The following is an 18,895-nucleotide window of genomic DNA, read 5'->3' on the forward strand; positions in this document are numbered from 1 at the left end:
GTTTGTGAATGCGCCCAATGATTCCACATCTTTCTAGCTCTACTAGCGGTATAACCTTAGACGGCGAAAAGAGGAAACTTTTAGTTGATGACATCTGTCGTTAAAAGGCAGTGCTTTCTCTGTTTTTCTATATTTGTTCCTTTCGCACTTCGTCAAAAATGTTGCACTTATTCTCCGCTTTTTTTAGGGCGCTATTATCGCGAAGAAACAAGTGGAACCAACCTGAATATGCTTCTAGCAGTCCATATATATTAAGTCAATGTTCCTGGGTATAAGCTCTGACTGAGGTTTATCTGACTTTTAAAAAATTGTCCCTTCAGTTTGCACTTCAGCTCTTTTTGAGGTAGGTACTGAAAATTTAAATTGATGACAATATTTTTTTTATTAGTAAAACTAAACAAGTTTAGCATCTGAGTTATGTGTAACAACACTACCTTTAATTTAATATATAAATAACCCCCTCTGTTTGGAAGCTAGAGCTAATTTTCTGCGAAAAACAGTGAAAAAACAGAGATTTTTGATACTTTGAGCGAGTGTCGGCACCATTTAGAGCTATCCAATCGAGCTGAAATTTTGGCTATCTAAAAATCTGCAAAGGCGGAACATTTTATGGGGTTCCCCCGAAAAAAATTCGACAAAAATTTTTTTCTATGGGAGTTGCGGTCGCTCTAATGTAGATATATTCTATTAGAGATAGAACTTGATCGATTTTCATCATTTTTTTGCATGTGGTTCCAAACTTTTGACGGTGGGTGTAAGTATAATTAATTAATGAAATCAAATTCTGTTTTCATAAAAGAGAGGAAAAAAAATGAAAAGAGAAAGTAAGAAAGAGTAAACAAAAAATTACTATAATACATTTTTAAAAATTTATAATTTACCAAAACAGACGAGAGAATTCAATAAATAGTTTAAGAGGGAAAATTAATGTCGTTTTCTTTCACTCCAATAAGAGTTCTCTTTTGGTACTTATTTTTGCAGCTTTGAACGTTTTGTGTTCCTCCACGCCACACCAGAAAAGTGTAAAAAAAAATTACTCCGGGGCAGTGTTGCCGCAGGCTCTTTTGAAAAGTAACAACATTTTTCAAAAAGCGTAACAAATGGGAAAAAGCGTAACAAAATAAAAAAAAAATCATAAATCGAATCTTATCTTATTTGAAAGCTTAATATTACGAAGTCTAGCAGGCTGTTGCAGCGAAAAAGAGGTGAAATAAAATAAACTAGTAGAATTTTTACTTTTCAAAAAGCAGAACGAAATTTTAAGTTTCAGCCTATTACGAAGCTGAAATCAAACTTTATCAAAGAAATCAAAATTTCAATATGCTTTCGGTTTTTCAGTACACAGCTGTAGAAAACAATTCCGGATTATTTGGAGAGTTTTCCTGGCGCTTTTTTGGATTCAGCACACGTACAATTGTACAATTACAACCGGTGTACTTATGTATGTATATACATAAGTACACCGGTTGTAATTGCGGTTGCGGTGTTGGGATCTGGTTTGGTAATTTTATTTTTTTTTAATTATATAAAGGTAATTCGGTAGAATTTCTTTAATATAGTTAAATTATTTTTATATATTGATATATATAATTTCAAATACTTTTTTTCTTTAATATATTTTTTTAACTCCCTGCAATTGCGAAAAGAGAACAAAAAAAATGCATTGCACTTACACACATATATGTATATGTATATTCGGTACAAGCCAAGTGCATTGGTTTAGGATCAATTAAATCAGTCACACGGAGTCAAAATTAAAAAAAAATTATTTGATTAAGTTAATCTGATTTAATTGTGATAAATATAAAAACTGTGATAACGTGAAAATTGATTTAATCAATCGTAAATTAAAGTGTACAGTGTTAAGACCCGTTATATTACGGTATAAATCACCCTAGCTGTTCTTATGTGCCGGTACTCTTAAAATCAAACTGATAGCACATGTTTAATTTCTTTCTAATTAAAGCAAACTTAATTAAAGTAATAAAAAAACTTTAAAGCTTTTATTAAGTGCTATCAATTTCCTTTCAAAAGAATCTGAAATTTAAAATAAAGATTCAAACTTTTTTTCTCAGTGCATACATTTACTTCAGCTTATGGCTCATTTGATTAGTGCTTTTTTACATAAATGCGAACACACAAAACACAGTGCTTTCGACAAAAGTATAAAAGCTGAAACACAATCACGCTTTGCCAGACGCGTCATCGCGTTACGTTGAGAAATCTTCCCCTTCAAGCAAGAAAACGGAGTCCAGAAAAGACAGTCCGACCTCCGACCGAGAAAAGCGGGGTTGCACTCACACACTTGCAACTTTTTGTGTATGAACACAAAGTCTAAGAGAATCGTGGTGAAAACTGAGAAAAGGAAAAAAAGTAGACAGACATAGCCAACAAGAGCAAAAGCGTCATTTTGTTATTTTTTGTTGAAGTGTTTAGTCGCGTCGTGTCTCGTGTCGTTGTTAATAAAATATAGGTATAATTATAAACAATTATATCAAACTATTAACAATATGGAAACGGGTTGGGTACGATTGACCGCATTTTAAAATCTCGTTTTTAAAATCTCGCATCTTGAAATCTCGCATTATGAAATCTCTTATATCGAAATCTCGCAATTACAAAATTTCGCTTAACGAAAGCTCGCAACATTTAAATCTCGCAAACTAAAATCTCGCAATTTAAAATCTCGCATTGAAATAAAATATTTATTAATTCGCGCGCGCGAATTAATAAATATTTTATTTCAATGTGAGATTATAAGTCTGTCTGCTATTACCTATGCATAACCTACTTCTTTACTATCCAAGTTTTTGGAATATTTTTGACACGTTTTCAACAAATTTTCAACGAACCCAAAATAATGTGGAAGCCTGGCATAGGCGCTTAAATGCCATCGTAAATAAAAGGCATATTGGTGTCTACAGTTTGGTCGGCCATCTTTCTAGGGAAATTGTTATGGGAAAATTTAAGCTGCAGCAATCGAGATGTAATAGAAATGCTGAACGAAGGAATAAAACCGTTATTCGCAATACATCTTTAAAAAATATATATAAAAAACGACTTCAACTGTCAAAAATTGATTACTTGCGAAGCGTATAGCTCAAAACCTCTCGCTATCTTAAAATTGTTGTTTTTGTATGGAATTATGTATATTATCTTTACTTTTTGTTTGTTAACTATTGAAGTAATTTATTTTTCAATTAAATGACTTTCCTGGGAATTTATTGTGTTTTGATATTTTTTGTTCTTTATTTATGAGAAGAAGATAGAAAAGGTAAAAGTTTGTTATATGCATATTAGACTTCAATTTCAGTTGTTCATAGTGTTCAAGATCAACTGGATTAAGTATTAAAAGGACTTTATTCAATCGAATTTGTCGTTTTACAATGCGAGATTTTTGTGGTGCGAGATTTTGTTATAGCGAGAATTTTATGCAGAAGCGAGATTTTTTCTAAAAATGCGAAATTTTGGTTTGCGGGATTTTGAAAATGCGAGATTTTCTTATGTAAGATTTTAAAAATGCGAAATTTTGTTTTGAGTGAAATTTAAAAAAATGCAAGATTTCGTTATAAGAGATTTTAGTTTGCGATCAATCGTACCGTTCCCTATGGAAACAAAAAAAGGTATGTTGTATATATCGCTCAAAGTGTTTGGATTAAAGTGATGTGTTTCTGTTTGTGTTGTAGATGTAATCTCTAATGATAAAGAAAAAGGCAGAAGGTGAAACATGCGATTGGGCATCTAAAGAAACACCAACAACAGCAGCAACAACAAATAAAATAAAATGAAAAAAATGTATTGTATTTTATAATGTATATATTGTGAAAATTTCGTTTGCCAAAATTAAATTAAAAAAAAAACAGTTTCAGTGAAAAAAAAAATAAATCTTGTTCTTTTTTGGTCGCAAATGCGAAACGTCATCCCTTTTTTGTTCCTCTTTCTAGTAGGTTTTCGCTGCTCCGACTTGGGTCCGACTTCGGCTCCGTTTTCTCGGAATGGAGGTTTTCACCACATCAATACATATGCAATCGACTTCGCGGTGATTATAATTTCCATACTAATTTGAGCCGCCTTCGGACCAGTTTCTGATCCGTATTCGGACTCAGCTCCGCCGCAGGCGGAGCGGATCCGGACCGAGGTCGGACTTGTTTGCTTGAAGGGTCAAAGCGCGCTTCTGTCACTTTGACTTCGAACAGCTGATTGAAACATAAAATCTGCTGTCAAATAAAAAAAACACAGTCACTCAGAAAATTATTGGGCCAAGTCTTTATCTTGATTTGATTGTGGAAAAATGAAAAAGGATATTAATGTGTTTAAAAAATGCATAGAAATTTGTTTATTCTTTAATCCTATAGTTATAAAAACAAAACCAATCAAAATAAATTGTTTTTACCAGTAAAACTCAGTCTACAACATCATTAAATTATTTTTGTTTTTGACAAGTAAATTGTTTTGATTTAAAATATTTCGATGTCGTTTTTATGTGCAACATCTATAAAGAGAAATTAAAAAACACACCTAGTTTTGCAATAATTTATTTTTTTTTTATTCACATTTGGCGCAATAATTATGTGGGTTACTGTAACTATGTCTGATAAATGTCAGAAAGCGAGCAAAGTTCAGTCTGGTTGAACTTTTGCTCGCTTTCTTTCGTTTCCTTACGTTTGTCAAAAAAAGCGTACGTAAGAAAAGCGTCTTTGTGGGAGGTTACACAGATTTCGTATGGTTGAACTTTTGGCAGTTGTCAAAATCGACGGCAAAGCGTGATTGTGTTTCTGCTTTAACTTGTTCTTCTTCTTCTTCTCCATTATCGACGAAAGTCATGATCTCGGATGGGGTCACAACTCTCCCACTCTACTGCTTCACACTACGGCTCCGCATGTGGGGTTCGCCCACATGCGGAGCCGTAGTGTGACGTAGTTCGTCGGCAGGCTTCTCGATTTTGAATTGTTCCATGTCTAAGGCCAACTGAATGCAGTTGTCGTTGCATTTGTCTTCTCCATGAGTTCTTAGGCCTGCCTCTTCTTCGCGATTGCGTTGGAACGTCGTAAGCGATCGCCTTTTGAACTGGGTTCTCAGGGTTTCGTCTTTGTACATGACAGTACCAGCTTAAACGGTCATGCTGTATTTTATCCAAGATGGTGTTTTTGACGTGAAGGCTTCCTCGGATTTTCTTGCTTCTGATTCGATCAAGCTTTGTTACTCCTGCTGTCATACGAAGCATCTTCATCTCAGCTGCTGTCAGTTTACTCTCATACGTTCTGTACATTGTCCAACATTGTGAACCGTATGTAAGTGCTGGGCGAACAACTGCAATATAGAGCTTTCCTTCTGTTTTCTTTTTTTACTATTCAGTTAATTTCCGTCGTATGAGGTATGACTTACTTTTTGTGCTAAATTTATGAATTTGATTTAATAGTGCTAATTTATTAGTTCGTTTGCTACTGTCGCTTAAATACCTAATTCTTTTTGACTTAGTACCTTTGAATTGTGATTTTCGTGAGCTTTTTTCATTCGTTCAATTTTCAATTTGTTCCAATATGGGACAAATTAAAGCTGCTATTGAAGAACAACGCTTATGCGAAGTAGACTTTACGGGTTTTCAAAAAAGTTTCACACAATCTATTGAAGAAAATATTTTGAAATTGGGCTACTTACGTAACAGATTTTCGGTCTTCTCAAAGGTGTCTTCTTTAAAGGCTGATTTCACTTATTTTTCAGATTCAGAACTCAGATTTGAACAAAAAAAAGGGTGATATATTAGATAAAATTCTAATTCGAGAGAATCGAATTCGTCAATCAAACATTTGAACATACTTTTCGTGAAGAAAGTGACATTCATCTTCCTAAACTAAAACTTCCTGAGTTCGATGGAACTTATGAAAAACTGGTCAACGTTTCATGATTTATACACAAGTATGATTCATATAAAAACTAATATTTCTAATGCTCAGAAGCTGTATTTTCTTAAAAAAATTTTAACCGGTAAAGCTGAATCTCTTATTCGATCTATAAAGTGCACAAATGTGAACTATGCTACTGCATGGAAAACTCTTTGTGATCGTAAACGTTTTATTATAGATTCTTATCTAAAGAATCTTCGTGAACAACCTGATATGCAAAAAGAATCTGCTTCTTCAATCCGCAATCTATTGTATACAACAAAAGAGTGTTTAGATTCTATAAAAAATTTTGGTGTCTCTACCGATTCCTAGGAGCTGCTCCCAGATAGCCATTTTAATTTTTAAAAAATCAACTTTTTGAATTTTTTTTATGCCTATCGTTTGTGATTCGTTTGTGACTGTTTGTGACAGCAATAAAAACTTTTGTGACTCGCTAGTTTTTTAGTTATTAACAAATTTTTAAAAAAAGTACCAGTTAGCCATTTTTTCAAAACTGAAATAGTATGGACTTTTTTATACCTACTCATTCAATCAGAAATCGTTTGTGACTCCCGAATATTTTAATTAAATCGTTTGTGACAACTTAGTTTTCGAGAAAAATAAGAAAAACTAATTAAATTTCATTACACTTTCATTTTGTTTATCAATATGGGCCGAGCTATGCATAGGATTCATGATGCTGAGGTGAGTTTTTTTACTTTGAGGTGAGCAACATGTTGCAAATGTATACAAGTATACAAGATTGATTGTAAGCATAAACTACGGTTGATTCTACTTGAAAGATAGGAAATGGAGTTTGAATTTTTAATTTATAAATCAAAATAAGTCTGCGACTACCATTTTTCATCTAAACTCCTATGGGTTAACCTTATCTAATGTTTAACTTCATTCTATTGAAAATTGTTTACATATTTCGAATTTACCAACAAAATTGTGTGTGGTTTAACAAATTGTTTGTGATAGCCTATTTTCCAAAATCTTGTAATGGCTGGTCTGCACTTTTCCTCATTGCATTCAAAATTGTTTAAACTATCAGAATTTACTAAAGAAATCGTTTGTGACAAGCTAGTTTGTTTGTGATAACCTATTTTCCAAAATCTTGTAATGGCTGGTCTGAACTTTCCCTCATTCCATTCAAAATTGTTTGAACTATCAGAATTTACTAAAGAAATCGTTTGTGACAACCTAGATTGTTTGTGATAGCCTATTTTCCAAAATGTTGTAATGTCTGGTCTGAATTTTTCCTCATTCCATTAAGAATTGTTTGAATTAAAATAGAGTTTACTAAAGAAATCGTTTGTGACAACCTAGTTTGTTTGTAATAGCCTATTTTCCAAAATCTTGTAATGGCTGGTCTGAATGTTTCCTCATTCCATTCAAAATTGCTTAAACTTTCAGAATTTACTAAAGAAATCGTTTGTGACAACCTGGTTTGTTTGTGATAACCTATTTTCCAAAATCTTCTAATGGCTGGTCTGAATTTTCCTCATTCTATTCAAAATTGTTTAAACTATCAGAATTTACTAAAGAAATCGTTTGGGACAATTTAGTTTGCTTGTGATAGCCTATTTTCCAAAATCTTCTAATGGCTGGTCTGAATTTTTCCTCATTCCATTCAAAATTGTTTAAACTATCAGAATTTATTAAGAAATCGTTTGTGACAAGCTAGTTTGTTTGTGATAGCCTATTTTCCAAAATCTTGTAATGGCTGGTCTGAACTTTTCCTCATTTCATTCAAAATTGATTAAACTATTAGAATTTACTAAAGAAATCGTTTGTGGCTTTATTCTTTAGAAGAAATATTAAACTTTTTAGTGGTGTAATTTTTTTAAACTTTTCATATAAAAAATTGATATAATGAGAAAAGAAAAAAAAAAGGAATTTTTTTTAGCTTTTTCTTGTAAATTAGGATTGGTTTCAAAAAGTTATTCCGTTTTCCTACAAAACATACAGATATAAATATGTGAGGGGTTAGTCTTTAGTTTAAGTACTTTACTACAAAAGTTCTTATCTCATAAATTTTTTTTGCAAGAGTTGACACATAAATTGTTTTAAGATAATTTTTGTTAACAAAACCTGTTTTCTTTTGACGTTATCACGTAAAATTATCGTCCGTAAGCCCACTTTACAGACAACCACTATTTTGGCGTAGTATGGCTTCTAGATAGGAACCCCTGCAGGTGTTATTACCTAAATGAAAAGGAAATATCCCCGCAGGCTTTACTTCCTTTTTAATAGGCAATTACACCCGTGGATGTTTTAGCCTTTTCTTATTTTTTTTTTTCAATTTTAGCTGAGCCTGAGCCACTTTACAAGATTTGCAATGCTACGTTCTATATACACTCTGAGGAAGGTATGGGGGCGCAACCCTGCAACAGAGAGAACTTGTGTGAAACAGTTGTCTATTTCTGCATCCCTTTTCCATGAAAAGCTCCACCTCACAAATAAATAAACGACTATTTGTTGGATAAACACGAATTTTTTTTCGATTTAAAAAAAAAGTGAATTTTCTAAGTGTTTTTTTTACTCCAAAGTGATTTTGGTGAAAAATTTTGATATAGACATCGACAATCAAGGTATGAATGGTATTATAAAAAAAAATTTAATTGTATATGCAACTCTATTGTTTCATACTCCACAATATTGCACAACCTATATATTATTGAACTGCTGGATACGTAGAACAATCTTGCAATTTCAAGAGTTTGCACCCCCGAAAATAAATACCTTTTGAAAAAAACTCCTCAAAAGCTACCCTTACTTATAGATTTTTATAAATATTATGTTTTTGAGAAAATTTCTTTAAAAAACATGGAAAGAAAAAGTATTCCAAATTTCAAAAGAATCGGTGCAATAGTTTTGAAGTTATGAGGTGAACCGGCTTTGAAAACATTAGTGGTGGGGAGAACGAATTAAAATTTTGAACTCTGGATTAAAACGTTCGCAAGCGAAATATAAAAAAATACACTTGGTGAATTTGGCTCCAATAGACCTCCAATTTGAACACAATATTTTTGAGATATAAAAAATTTTAATGCAAATAAAAAAAAAAACTGGGTTTCCCCAGACTACCAGGCCATTAAATAATGGTATAAATATGTCCATAATATTGCAAATTTTTATACAAAATCAATTAAAAACGAAAACATTTTTTTTTTCTGAAACAACTTGAGGCAAAAAATTAAATAAAGAATAAATTACTAACTTTAAGAAAATTTATAGCTCAGGATTATATGTGCATTTTATGCATTATTTTTGGCCAGGTTTTAGACCAAAATACCGCACTGTGCGTCGTTAAAATTCGCTGCTTGTCAGTCAGTCGTATGATACTTCACTTTACTTCTAACTGTTATTGCTGATTTTTTTGCTAATCCGTCCCTTGTGCCCCCCCCCCCAGAAAAAAATTCTGGATCCGCCCTTGTTGCACTGCACCAAGAAAATGTAGTTATAACTGAGGTAAAACTTTTATTCTCTTCTATGAAGATATCAATGAGTTGACCCATATTCTTCGTGACCAATTTATAGATAATGGGCCTTACCAATAATCAAATTTAAAGCTCAGTTAAATATTTAACTGAGCGTTAAATATTTCTCCATACCAATAACCAATTTAATAGTCAGGTTAAGGGTTAACACCACGTTAATTTTATAGTTGGGAAACTGAACTATAAACGCGCGGTTAAATGTAAACGCACGGTTTGTACTGTCATTTGTCAGCAAAAAAAAAACATTTGTCAAGTCAACAAGCTGTTGAGAAAAATTAATAATATTGGCGGCAATTTATTAAATAAGTAAATGGAAAAATTTATTTGTTTATAAATATTTATCCTTTTTATTAATAATATTCATTACTTTCAGAAAAGGCTGAAAAAGAAAACTAACCCCCTGAATACAATGGTGTAGCTGTGGCTGTAGCTTTTAGCGCAAGTTGAATAATTCTCAACTTTTTGATCAGCTGCTGCCAACTTTTGTTGTTGTTTCCCTCAATAAAATTTTGGCAGTACTACAAGCTACAGCCACAACTACACCATTGTATTGAGTCAGTCTATCGTCGTACTTCACGATAGATGAACATTTTTTTTATGCATTTTTGGCCTCCTTGCTTGGGCTCCATTTTTTTAACTTTTACAACCAAAATAAAAATATATGAAGGTATGTCGGTATTTTGTAGTTATAATTTTGTTCATTATTACATTACGTGCAAAAAATGTCACTTCAATTATGTCATTTTGACAACAAATGTAATAGATCTGGTAATAGAAGCACAATTAGTTAAACGCGTGTTTATTTTGATTATTAGTATACACCCAATTTAACGCGACGGTAAAATAAAACCCGACGATACTTAAACGTGTGTTTAGCGATTCATTATTGGTAAGGCCCATTATCTGAATAAAGATAATGAGTATAAATAGAATTGTTCACATATACATAAATGCTCAAATCAATGGTGATGAATGGTCGTGGATCCATTTGATTACCCACACCTAAAAGCCTCATATAACCCTGATTATCATCAAAAAGGCCCCCTTTTTTTACTCCTATTAAACCTATGAGAAGTACAATGAAATACTCCTGTAAAGTTTCTCATCAGTAGCCGAAAGTGGTATTCGATCCTATAAGTGTGGGAAGAATTACACTGTTAGACTACTGTAAAGTTTGTCATCAACAAACGAAAGTGGTGGAGGAGAAATAAAAAGTGAGGGAGGATATAAAAGGAGGGGAAATAAAAGGAGGAGAAATAAAAAGAAATTAAATTGTGTTGCATTTATATTGATTTTTATTTTAGTATTAACTTAATTTTATAAACCAAGTTTATCTGAGGAGCTGGTTGATACTTATAGTATAAAAGAGAAATACTTTAAACTTTACACCAATTTTAACTGTTGTAATATTTTATTTTAAACTATTTAACACAAAAAATAATTACAATGACGCACTTGAGAATTTTTAAGTGTGAATAAAAATCAAACATTTTCCAACTACCATTATTATATTGTGACACTATAAGCACTTCCCAACATCATTATAGTGTGACACTAAACAGAAGTCCAGCGAAGCTTTATACAATGCTTACAGAGAATTTTTCATCGCACCTATAATCCCACTATAAGATACTCCTAAAAAATTTCTTAGGAATATAAATATCAGCGTTTATTGATAATTTTTTACCGTGGGTAGTATAACAGTTTTCTAGGTGCGAATAGCCCTAACAAAAATGTTAGTTGGGTATCCTGCCCTTAGGGCCAGTTGTACAAATATTTATTTCGTGGTTCAGCAACTTTTATCTTTTGAACTCGGTGGTAAAATTGATTTTTAGCACTGGTTCATATAGGTTGAAATAGCTAAATCCATCCTCGAACCAAAGTTGTTCCACTAGTAGTCCGCCAAAATCCGTGAGTTAAATTCCTGATCCGAAGCTGAACCACGTTTGTACAACTGGCCCTTAGTCCTCGCTGCACCTGTGAGGTGCTTTCTAACAAGTACTTGGGGACTGTTTAGGGAGGATCGTCCTAAACAGTCCCCAAGTACTTGTTAGTTTTTATAAGGTCCTTATGTTCTTTGAAATCGTACTAGCGAAGGTCACGAAAGTACTGATCTTTTTAGAAGTTAGAAGCATAGAATAGAAATATCAACGCAATTTTCTTTCTTTTTTGATGAGAACCATAGCAAGGACTTTTGCACGCTTAAGATCATCAAGAGAAGCTCCAAGAAGCCCAAAAACTGTAGTCTCGTTTCTTAAAAAAAAACATCAACAAAGGTTGGGGATATGTCAGAGCAGATTTCAACTCATACAATAGGGGTATTTACGTAAACGCGGAAAACCCATAGAAACCGTAGAATTTTCTATCGGTAGAAATGAGCTGTCAAAATTTGTATGGGAAAAATATTTTGCAAATCATAGAATTTTGTCTCACAAATTTGAGGCAGAAACTGTAGAAAAAAAAATCTGATAAACTTTAGGTGTGTTGAATCACCTATCGGATATGCTATCTGGGATACCCGATCTGGAATATCTTTTTGAACGCGATTTATGTCTAATTATTCAGATAACCATAACCACAAATAAAATATGTTACCTAATATTGAAAAGAGAATATTATTTTATTTTAGCAAAATACATTTTTTTTTATTGTTGCATAGTATTTGTAAAATTAGCTTGACTTTATTTTTTTAATTGAACAAATTGTATAAGTTCAATTTGACGTTTAACAAACAGCTAGTTTGCTTCACTTGTTTACGCAATGGGCACGTTCAAACACCTATCGGTTAGGCTATCTGTGATACCCGTATCTGGAATATCTCTTTCAACGAAAAGCTATTCAGATAGCTTGCCAAAGCAGCTACAAAAAAATATGTAAATATTAAGTCTGTTCACTGACGCTGTGCTGGACTGTTCTAGGCAGAAAAGTACAGCTTTTTGCTGTTCATTGAGATTTTTTCTGTGCTGAACTGTTCTAGTTTCCTGTTCATTGACAAAACTAGAACAGTTTAGAACAGGATTTTCTGTTCTTGCTTTTGAGTCAGATCAGGTTAGAACAGATGCGTGAAAAGTGTCAAAAGTAAAGCTGTAATTTTTTGTTTTGATTTAATTGTGCGAATATTTCTCGGGTGCTCGTGGTTTTTCTAACTAAAAACTATTTTTAATTATATTTTCCGCATTAAAAACTCAAAAAATAGATAAAACTATAACGAGAACCGATAAGCAAAAAATTCATATAATTTACAATTTGTTTTTTTTTTTTTTTTTTATTTTGACAACTGACGTTTAAATGACTGCTCTAACTTGATCTGACGTTTCTCACGAAACTGTGCTGTCCTGTCCTGTTCTGATCTAGAAAAATCCTCGCTGAACAGACTTATTGAAAAGAGGAAATTGTTTCTTTTGAACAAATTCCTTTTGTTTTTATTGTTGCATAGTACTTGCACAATTGATTTAACTTTAATTCTAGCAAATCTATTTTATTTTCAAGCTGAATAACTGCGCGAATAGAAATCAAAATGAAAAATAGTCAAATGTTTATCAGCTGATCACTCAAATACCTGAAACCTGAGGTATACCAAAAATTCTCGGATACATTCAGATTATTTTTTGACAGAAAATGGTTCGTTTCTTTGCTAATTTTTAACATTGATTATAACAACAAAAAGCTATCCGATAGCTTTATGTTAACTGTTTGAACGTGCCCAATTATTTTCTGCTGGGGTGTTCATTTAAACCAGGCATGTCCAACTTGCGGCCCGCGGGCCGCATGCAGCCCATAACGCATAACTCTGCACATTTTTAATAATTTTAAGTTTATGTTTATAATTTAGATTTTGTGCTCCCAGCTTTCGACATACATGCAGCACCTTTTTTTTCTAATCAACAAATAAATAAGTAAGGAACATTTACTTAAAAACAAAATTATAAATTTTATAAGATCTCGTGGCGTAGATCAGGGGAAGTTCTTTGATTTCTTAAAGTGAATTAAAAAGCGAATATTCTGATTTAACCTACCAAATGGCTCTGGGTCTTGGGAATTTTTTTAGGTTTTGATGATAAAAACCTTAACACCAGCATGCAATATGTCAAATTAAGGTAAATTTGCATCGGTGGTCGGTCGTATCAAAAATAATACACACACAAATTTAAACCATAATACTGAATAATGAATATGAAAAAAGGCTTCCAGATTTAATATGTTTTTGAAAGACAAGTTCTCTTGATTTTCTTCGCTTTTTTTCCTGTTAAATATACCTTTAGATGGGAGCTGTTACTTACATAAGTCATTAATTTACCTATAAGCTCCAGCCTAACTAACCTTAGTCTTAGAAAAAACATGGTAAATGAAAAACATTAATGTTTTTCTTCCTGTTTTATTTTTATAACTTTGTTTTATACAAATTTCATTTTTTTTCTGCGGCCCATAAAAATTTTGATCTTGCTCTTTTGGCCCTTCGTAACCATTGAGTTTGATATACCTGATTTAAACCTTTTGCGGAATTTTCTATTTTTCTGCAAAGTAGAAAATTATCCCGTTACGTGAATACCCTTATACTTATATAGTCGAGTCAAATTAAGCATAAAATCGGTAAAATCTTGGAATCCAGGGAAAGTCTATGAATCTGTAAAACTAGTATAGGGCTGCGTTACTACAGGGTCATATAAGAAAGTTAAAAAAAAAAATTTCACCGCTCTCGATTACAACGGTTTTTATGGACCGTTTACTGTCATTCCGTATGAAAGCGTTCAATCGGAATTGATGTCTCATTTTAGATTTTGCTCAAACTTTGTAGGGATGTTTTCTAGGACTGTAGGGAAGCAAATCCATGATGATTTAATTTTATGTTGCGTGGTTTCCCCGCTACCCGCTTTTGAACTTTTGGAAAACGTCATTTTCATGTTACTATAGTTTTGCGTCTATTGAAGATATTTTTTTGTTTGAAACGCCATTTCAAAGCTTAAGAATAGTAATTTTTGAATAAATTGAAAAAAAATTACGTAATAATTATCCCTGAATTAACAACAATTTTTGAAAAACTGGTAATTTTACTGATTTTTTATGGTTTTTGACTGGCTCCAGAAACTTGGCTATTGTATGTAGGAGGCTTATACTTACCAAATATTAAATATAGATATTTTTCAACAAAATAAATCTTAAATCAACTCGATATCTTCAATTGACGCAAAACTATAGTAACATGAAAATGACGTTTTGCAAAAGTTCGAATGCGGGTATCGGGGAAACCACACAACTTAAAATTAAATCAGTCCTAGAAAACATCCCTACAAAGTTTGAGCAAAATCTAAAATGAGACATCAATTCCGATTGAACGCTTTCATACGGAATGACAGTAAACGGTCCATAAAAACCGTTGTAATCGAGAGCGGTTAATTTTTTTTTTTTTTTAGCTTTCTAATTTGACCCGTTAATAACACAGCCCTATACTCGTTTTGCAAATTCATCGACTTTCCATGGATTCCGAGGTATAAAGCTAATTTGACTCCACTAATAGTAATGTATCGAAAACGGACATCTTTGTAAGTACCAAATTAAAAAAAAATATTTTTTATTAAATTTAAAATTTGGTGAGTTAAATCACTCATTAAATAGTACCTATTTCTATATTTGTATGGTGCTTGGCATTGAGTGGGTTAACTAAAATAAATTAAAATAAAAAAGATGATGTCTTGATTATCCCAACAAAAACAAAGTGTGTAATTGAAGATTTTTTTTGTTTCGAAGGGGAAAGTCGTTGGTAGAAAAACACATAACATTACATATTAATTCTTTTTGTTTGTGCACGGTTAAAAATGTTGGTGTAGATTCTACAAAAAATTGGGTTATATTTGAGGCAACACAAAAATTTTATTTAAATTTAATACTTTGATTGTATTACATTTTTAAGTCCAATACAAAATTTATTGAAATTTAAATTAAAGACGTTTCCTGATTTTTTTTTTCTTTTTCATTATTTTTTATAATTTTTAGTATTTTCTTTCTTACTGCTTTTAAATGAAACAAAAAATTTCTGAAAGTGATTACTCATTATAAATATAATAATGATAATATTTTTATCTTTTTTTTCAACAAACTATGTGAAGTGAAACCATATTGCCGATCAAACTTTGTCAGTAATTCATACATTTTACTTTGAAAAAAACACAAAGCACCTTCAAAATAGTGCAAATTCAGATTTTTAATTAAAAAAGATTACCAAATGCGTTTTTCTTAACCAAAAAATTTTTATATAGGTACTTTTTCAGGTAGCGATAACCCTAAATCCAGGCACAAATTGGCTTCCATTTTCGTTTTCGTTTTTAATACAGTTTGGGTAAAATTTGATTTTCTTGTATTAAAAAAAAAAGAAGACGAGTATTTAGTTTCAATTCTTAACCAAATAAAGTTATAGTTTAGATGCAAGGGAATTTTTTTAATTAAAATTTTCTTATATTTCAAAATTACATATTAATATTTTGTATTTGTAGTGGAGTAACTAAAGCTCAAAAATTGGCAATATTAGGGAACCCGGCCGAACAGCTTAGATTTTGATGATCTTTTTTTTCAAACGTCGGTAATTAAAAATACTTTAAAGTCTATAGATTAAAAATTGCCGGTGTTGCCGTTTTGATTTTTTAAATTTAATTGAAGATTTTTTTGAACAAAAACAATTTTTTTTCAAAAATTTTTCTTAAAATTCATAAATTAATTGATGCCAAAAGATTGTCTAGGAAATTCAAGGAAAAAAAATGTATGGGAGTGAGGGACAATCTTCCATAGTTCAAGCGATAGATGCAATTTTGTTATTAATTGACTTCAAACACAAAAAAAAATATTTGAACACAACGGCAACACCTACAATATTCAAATATACATTTTTTAAAATCTAGAAGCTTAGTCATATATGTAAAATTAAAATGAAGTTAATTGAATGAACGGCTTTTGAAAGAATGGTAATTGAACTCAGATTTTTGAAAAAAAAAAATTATTGAAAAAATTTTAACATGTCGTTTTTTAAACTTGGTCGTAATGTAAAATGCATTTATTTTCAAATTTTTTGGCCGCATTTATTATGATTTCAAATTATAAAAGGAAATGTCAATATGTATTACGGTTTATGAAAAAAATTAAAAAGTATTTCATTTTCGAAGAACTTTTTTTAATAAAAGTTTTGAAAAAAAATGTAACTTATTTTTTTTTTTAAGTTCAACATCTAAACATAAAATTATTTTTTATTCATTTAATAACCCTTACTGTTGAAAGTTAAATACAAAAAATTTAAAGTTCCTATTTACCACAGTATTTGAGAAAATTAATTATTTCAATGCAAAAATTCAGTTTTAACAAAAAAAAACCATTGAAATTGAAGTAATTTTTCATTTTTTTTTTCAAAAGTGTGATATATTTTACCTTTTTTGCTTCGAAATTCAACTGATAATATTTATGGCCAAACATTTTTTTTAAATAAATTCATATTTTATTAGAAAAAGTTTGGAAAAAAGTAATTTTAAATTTTTCTAATAACATTTTTTTTTTTAATTCTGAGTTTGAGGACCATTTTTTCAAAAAGTCTTGATTAAATTTAGTGGATTCAAATTTAAGAGATAAGAATGAGCTTCTGGCTTTTTAAAAATGTATTTTAAAGTATTGTAGGTGTTGCCGTTGTTTTCAAAATATTTTTTTTGTGTTTGAGGTCAGAATGTTAGAAAATTGCATTTATCGCTTAAACGATGGAAGATTGTCCCTTACTGCCTTTAATATATTTTCCTTAAATTAAAGAGAATCTTTTGCTATCATTTGTTTTATGAAATTTAAGCAAAAAAAATGTTTCTGTTAAAAAGAAATTAATTTTAATTTTAAAAAACAATACGGCAACACCGGCAATTTTTAATCTATAGACTTTAAAGTATTTTTAATTACCTACGTTTGAAAAAAAAATCGTCAAAATCAGAGCTGTTCGGCCGGGTTCCCTAATAATTTGGTTTAGTTACTCTACTATTGAAACTAATTCATTTTAATTTTTTGTATTTGAAATTAATAATAAAATTATTAAAAAACTGTGTAATCAAATCGCAATATTAAAAATTAATAATTTTTGTTTTGAAAAAGGCCTTATTCCAAAGGTTGTACTACGACAGAATTTTTAACCGTGTGGTATTGTTTTCAGCAAATTACTGAGTTTTGGTTTGCAGGGTAAAAGCTTAATAAAATTGTATTAAAATTATTAGGCATTTAATATTTAATAGCTTATGGCTAAGAAACCACTCGTGTGAATTAAAAAAGACTTTAAGACAAGCTTTATCAACAGGAAATAACACAAAATAAGCGAATGATAATCGCACTTTATATAGTTATCTATAAAAAATATTATTTTTTTCTTTAAAGACCCATAGTTATAAATATGAACAAAATTTAAAAATCAAGCATTTCAAACACAAAAAATAACGGTTCTTTGGGTTTAGTGCTAAATTTAAATGCCAAAGTTAAAAAAACGTACTAAGTACAAATTTCAAGTCAATATTTTTGCTGCCAAATTTCCCCTCTTAAATAAAAAAGAATTGAAATAAATCGACTTAAAAAACTGAGGGGGCAATTGGTGGAGAAGCTCGAGGACCGCTTTTTTGTAGGTGCCTTAGACTTCAAAGAAAAATAAAATGCAAAGAAAGTCCTGTCAATAATTTGTATGATGTTAATGAAAAATTCAAAACTTTCAATTTCTACTTATTACTAATAAAGATAAAACATTTGGTTGAGAATACGATAACTTAGGCGACAAGATTTGATAACGGTTTTTTTTTTTGTAGAGGAGTTCAATACAATCGTTTTTTTCTATGGGAAAAGGGGGTCTACCTCCAACCGTTTAGGCGGGAGGGGCAATTTTCTAAAATAAAAACAGAAAAAAAAAATTATTTGAAAATAACGCTAATTCTAATTTTTAAATAAAATTATTTAAATTAATTGTTCTCGGAATAATCAACTTCAAAGTCAAAATTTGGAAAAAAAAAGTCTAAGAAAACACATTAAATACTTATTTATCGATAAAATAATCTGCCTCAATTAATTTCTTATCTAATTCTTTAAACCATAATGCTTCTATGTGTTCTAGTTTTTAAGAAAATTGAAAACTAAAAAACTACCTTTTTATCAGATTTGTATTTTTTAGCTGTTTTCGTGCTTACATAAACATAATGCTTGCAAGCAACCCTTGCAACGCCCCTACTTGGGCTTACTATTATAGGATTTTGGGTTTGAGTTTGAGTGTAGGCAAATTTTCTTCAAAATTTAAAGGTTGTTTCGAATCCAAAAGAAACTTTGTACATACCCAACCTTGCCCCACCACAAATCCTATCGTGTGCCCGAGCAAGGGGGCTGCATGCCCCCTTACCCATCTTACTTTGATACGCCTTGAACTTCTAACCTTACTTACTTACTTACTTAGGGTGACCAGTGCCGTAAGGCGGCTACAATCCGCTGTGGATTTGGGCCTCAACCAACAAGCTTCGCCAT

At 31.1% G+C, this 18,895-nt stretch overlaps 1 protein-coding gene across 8 annotated transcripts in view; it reads right to left on the minus strand.

Moving 5' to 3' along the window:
• The window catches only part of LOC129918355 (sentrin-specific protease 8), an 81,293-nt gene that overhangs the window by 2,152 nt on the left and 60,246 nt on the right, over positions 1-18,895 (minus strand). Inside the window, exon 4 of one of the 8 annotated variants that reach the window (XM_055998940.1) lies at positions 3,835-4,214. The exons of 6 other annotated variants lie outside the window; for them this stretch is intronic. In XM_055998940.1, coding sequence (XP_055854915.1) covers positions 4,162-4,214 — 53 coding nt within the window. In that variant the 3' untranslated portion in view covers positions 3,835-4,161. Of the gene's footprint in view, positions 1-3,834; positions 4,218-18,895 lie in introns of those variants that run through there. One more of the 8 variants, XM_055998931.1, reaches the window with a different exon arrangement.

Source organism: Episyrphus balteatus, chromosome 1 (assembly GCF_945859705.1).
Source record: "Episyrphus balteatus chromosome 1, idEpiBalt1.1, whole genome shotgun sequence".
NCBI lineage: Eukaryota > Metazoa > Arthropoda > Insecta > Diptera > Syrphidae > Episyrphus > Episyrphus balteatus.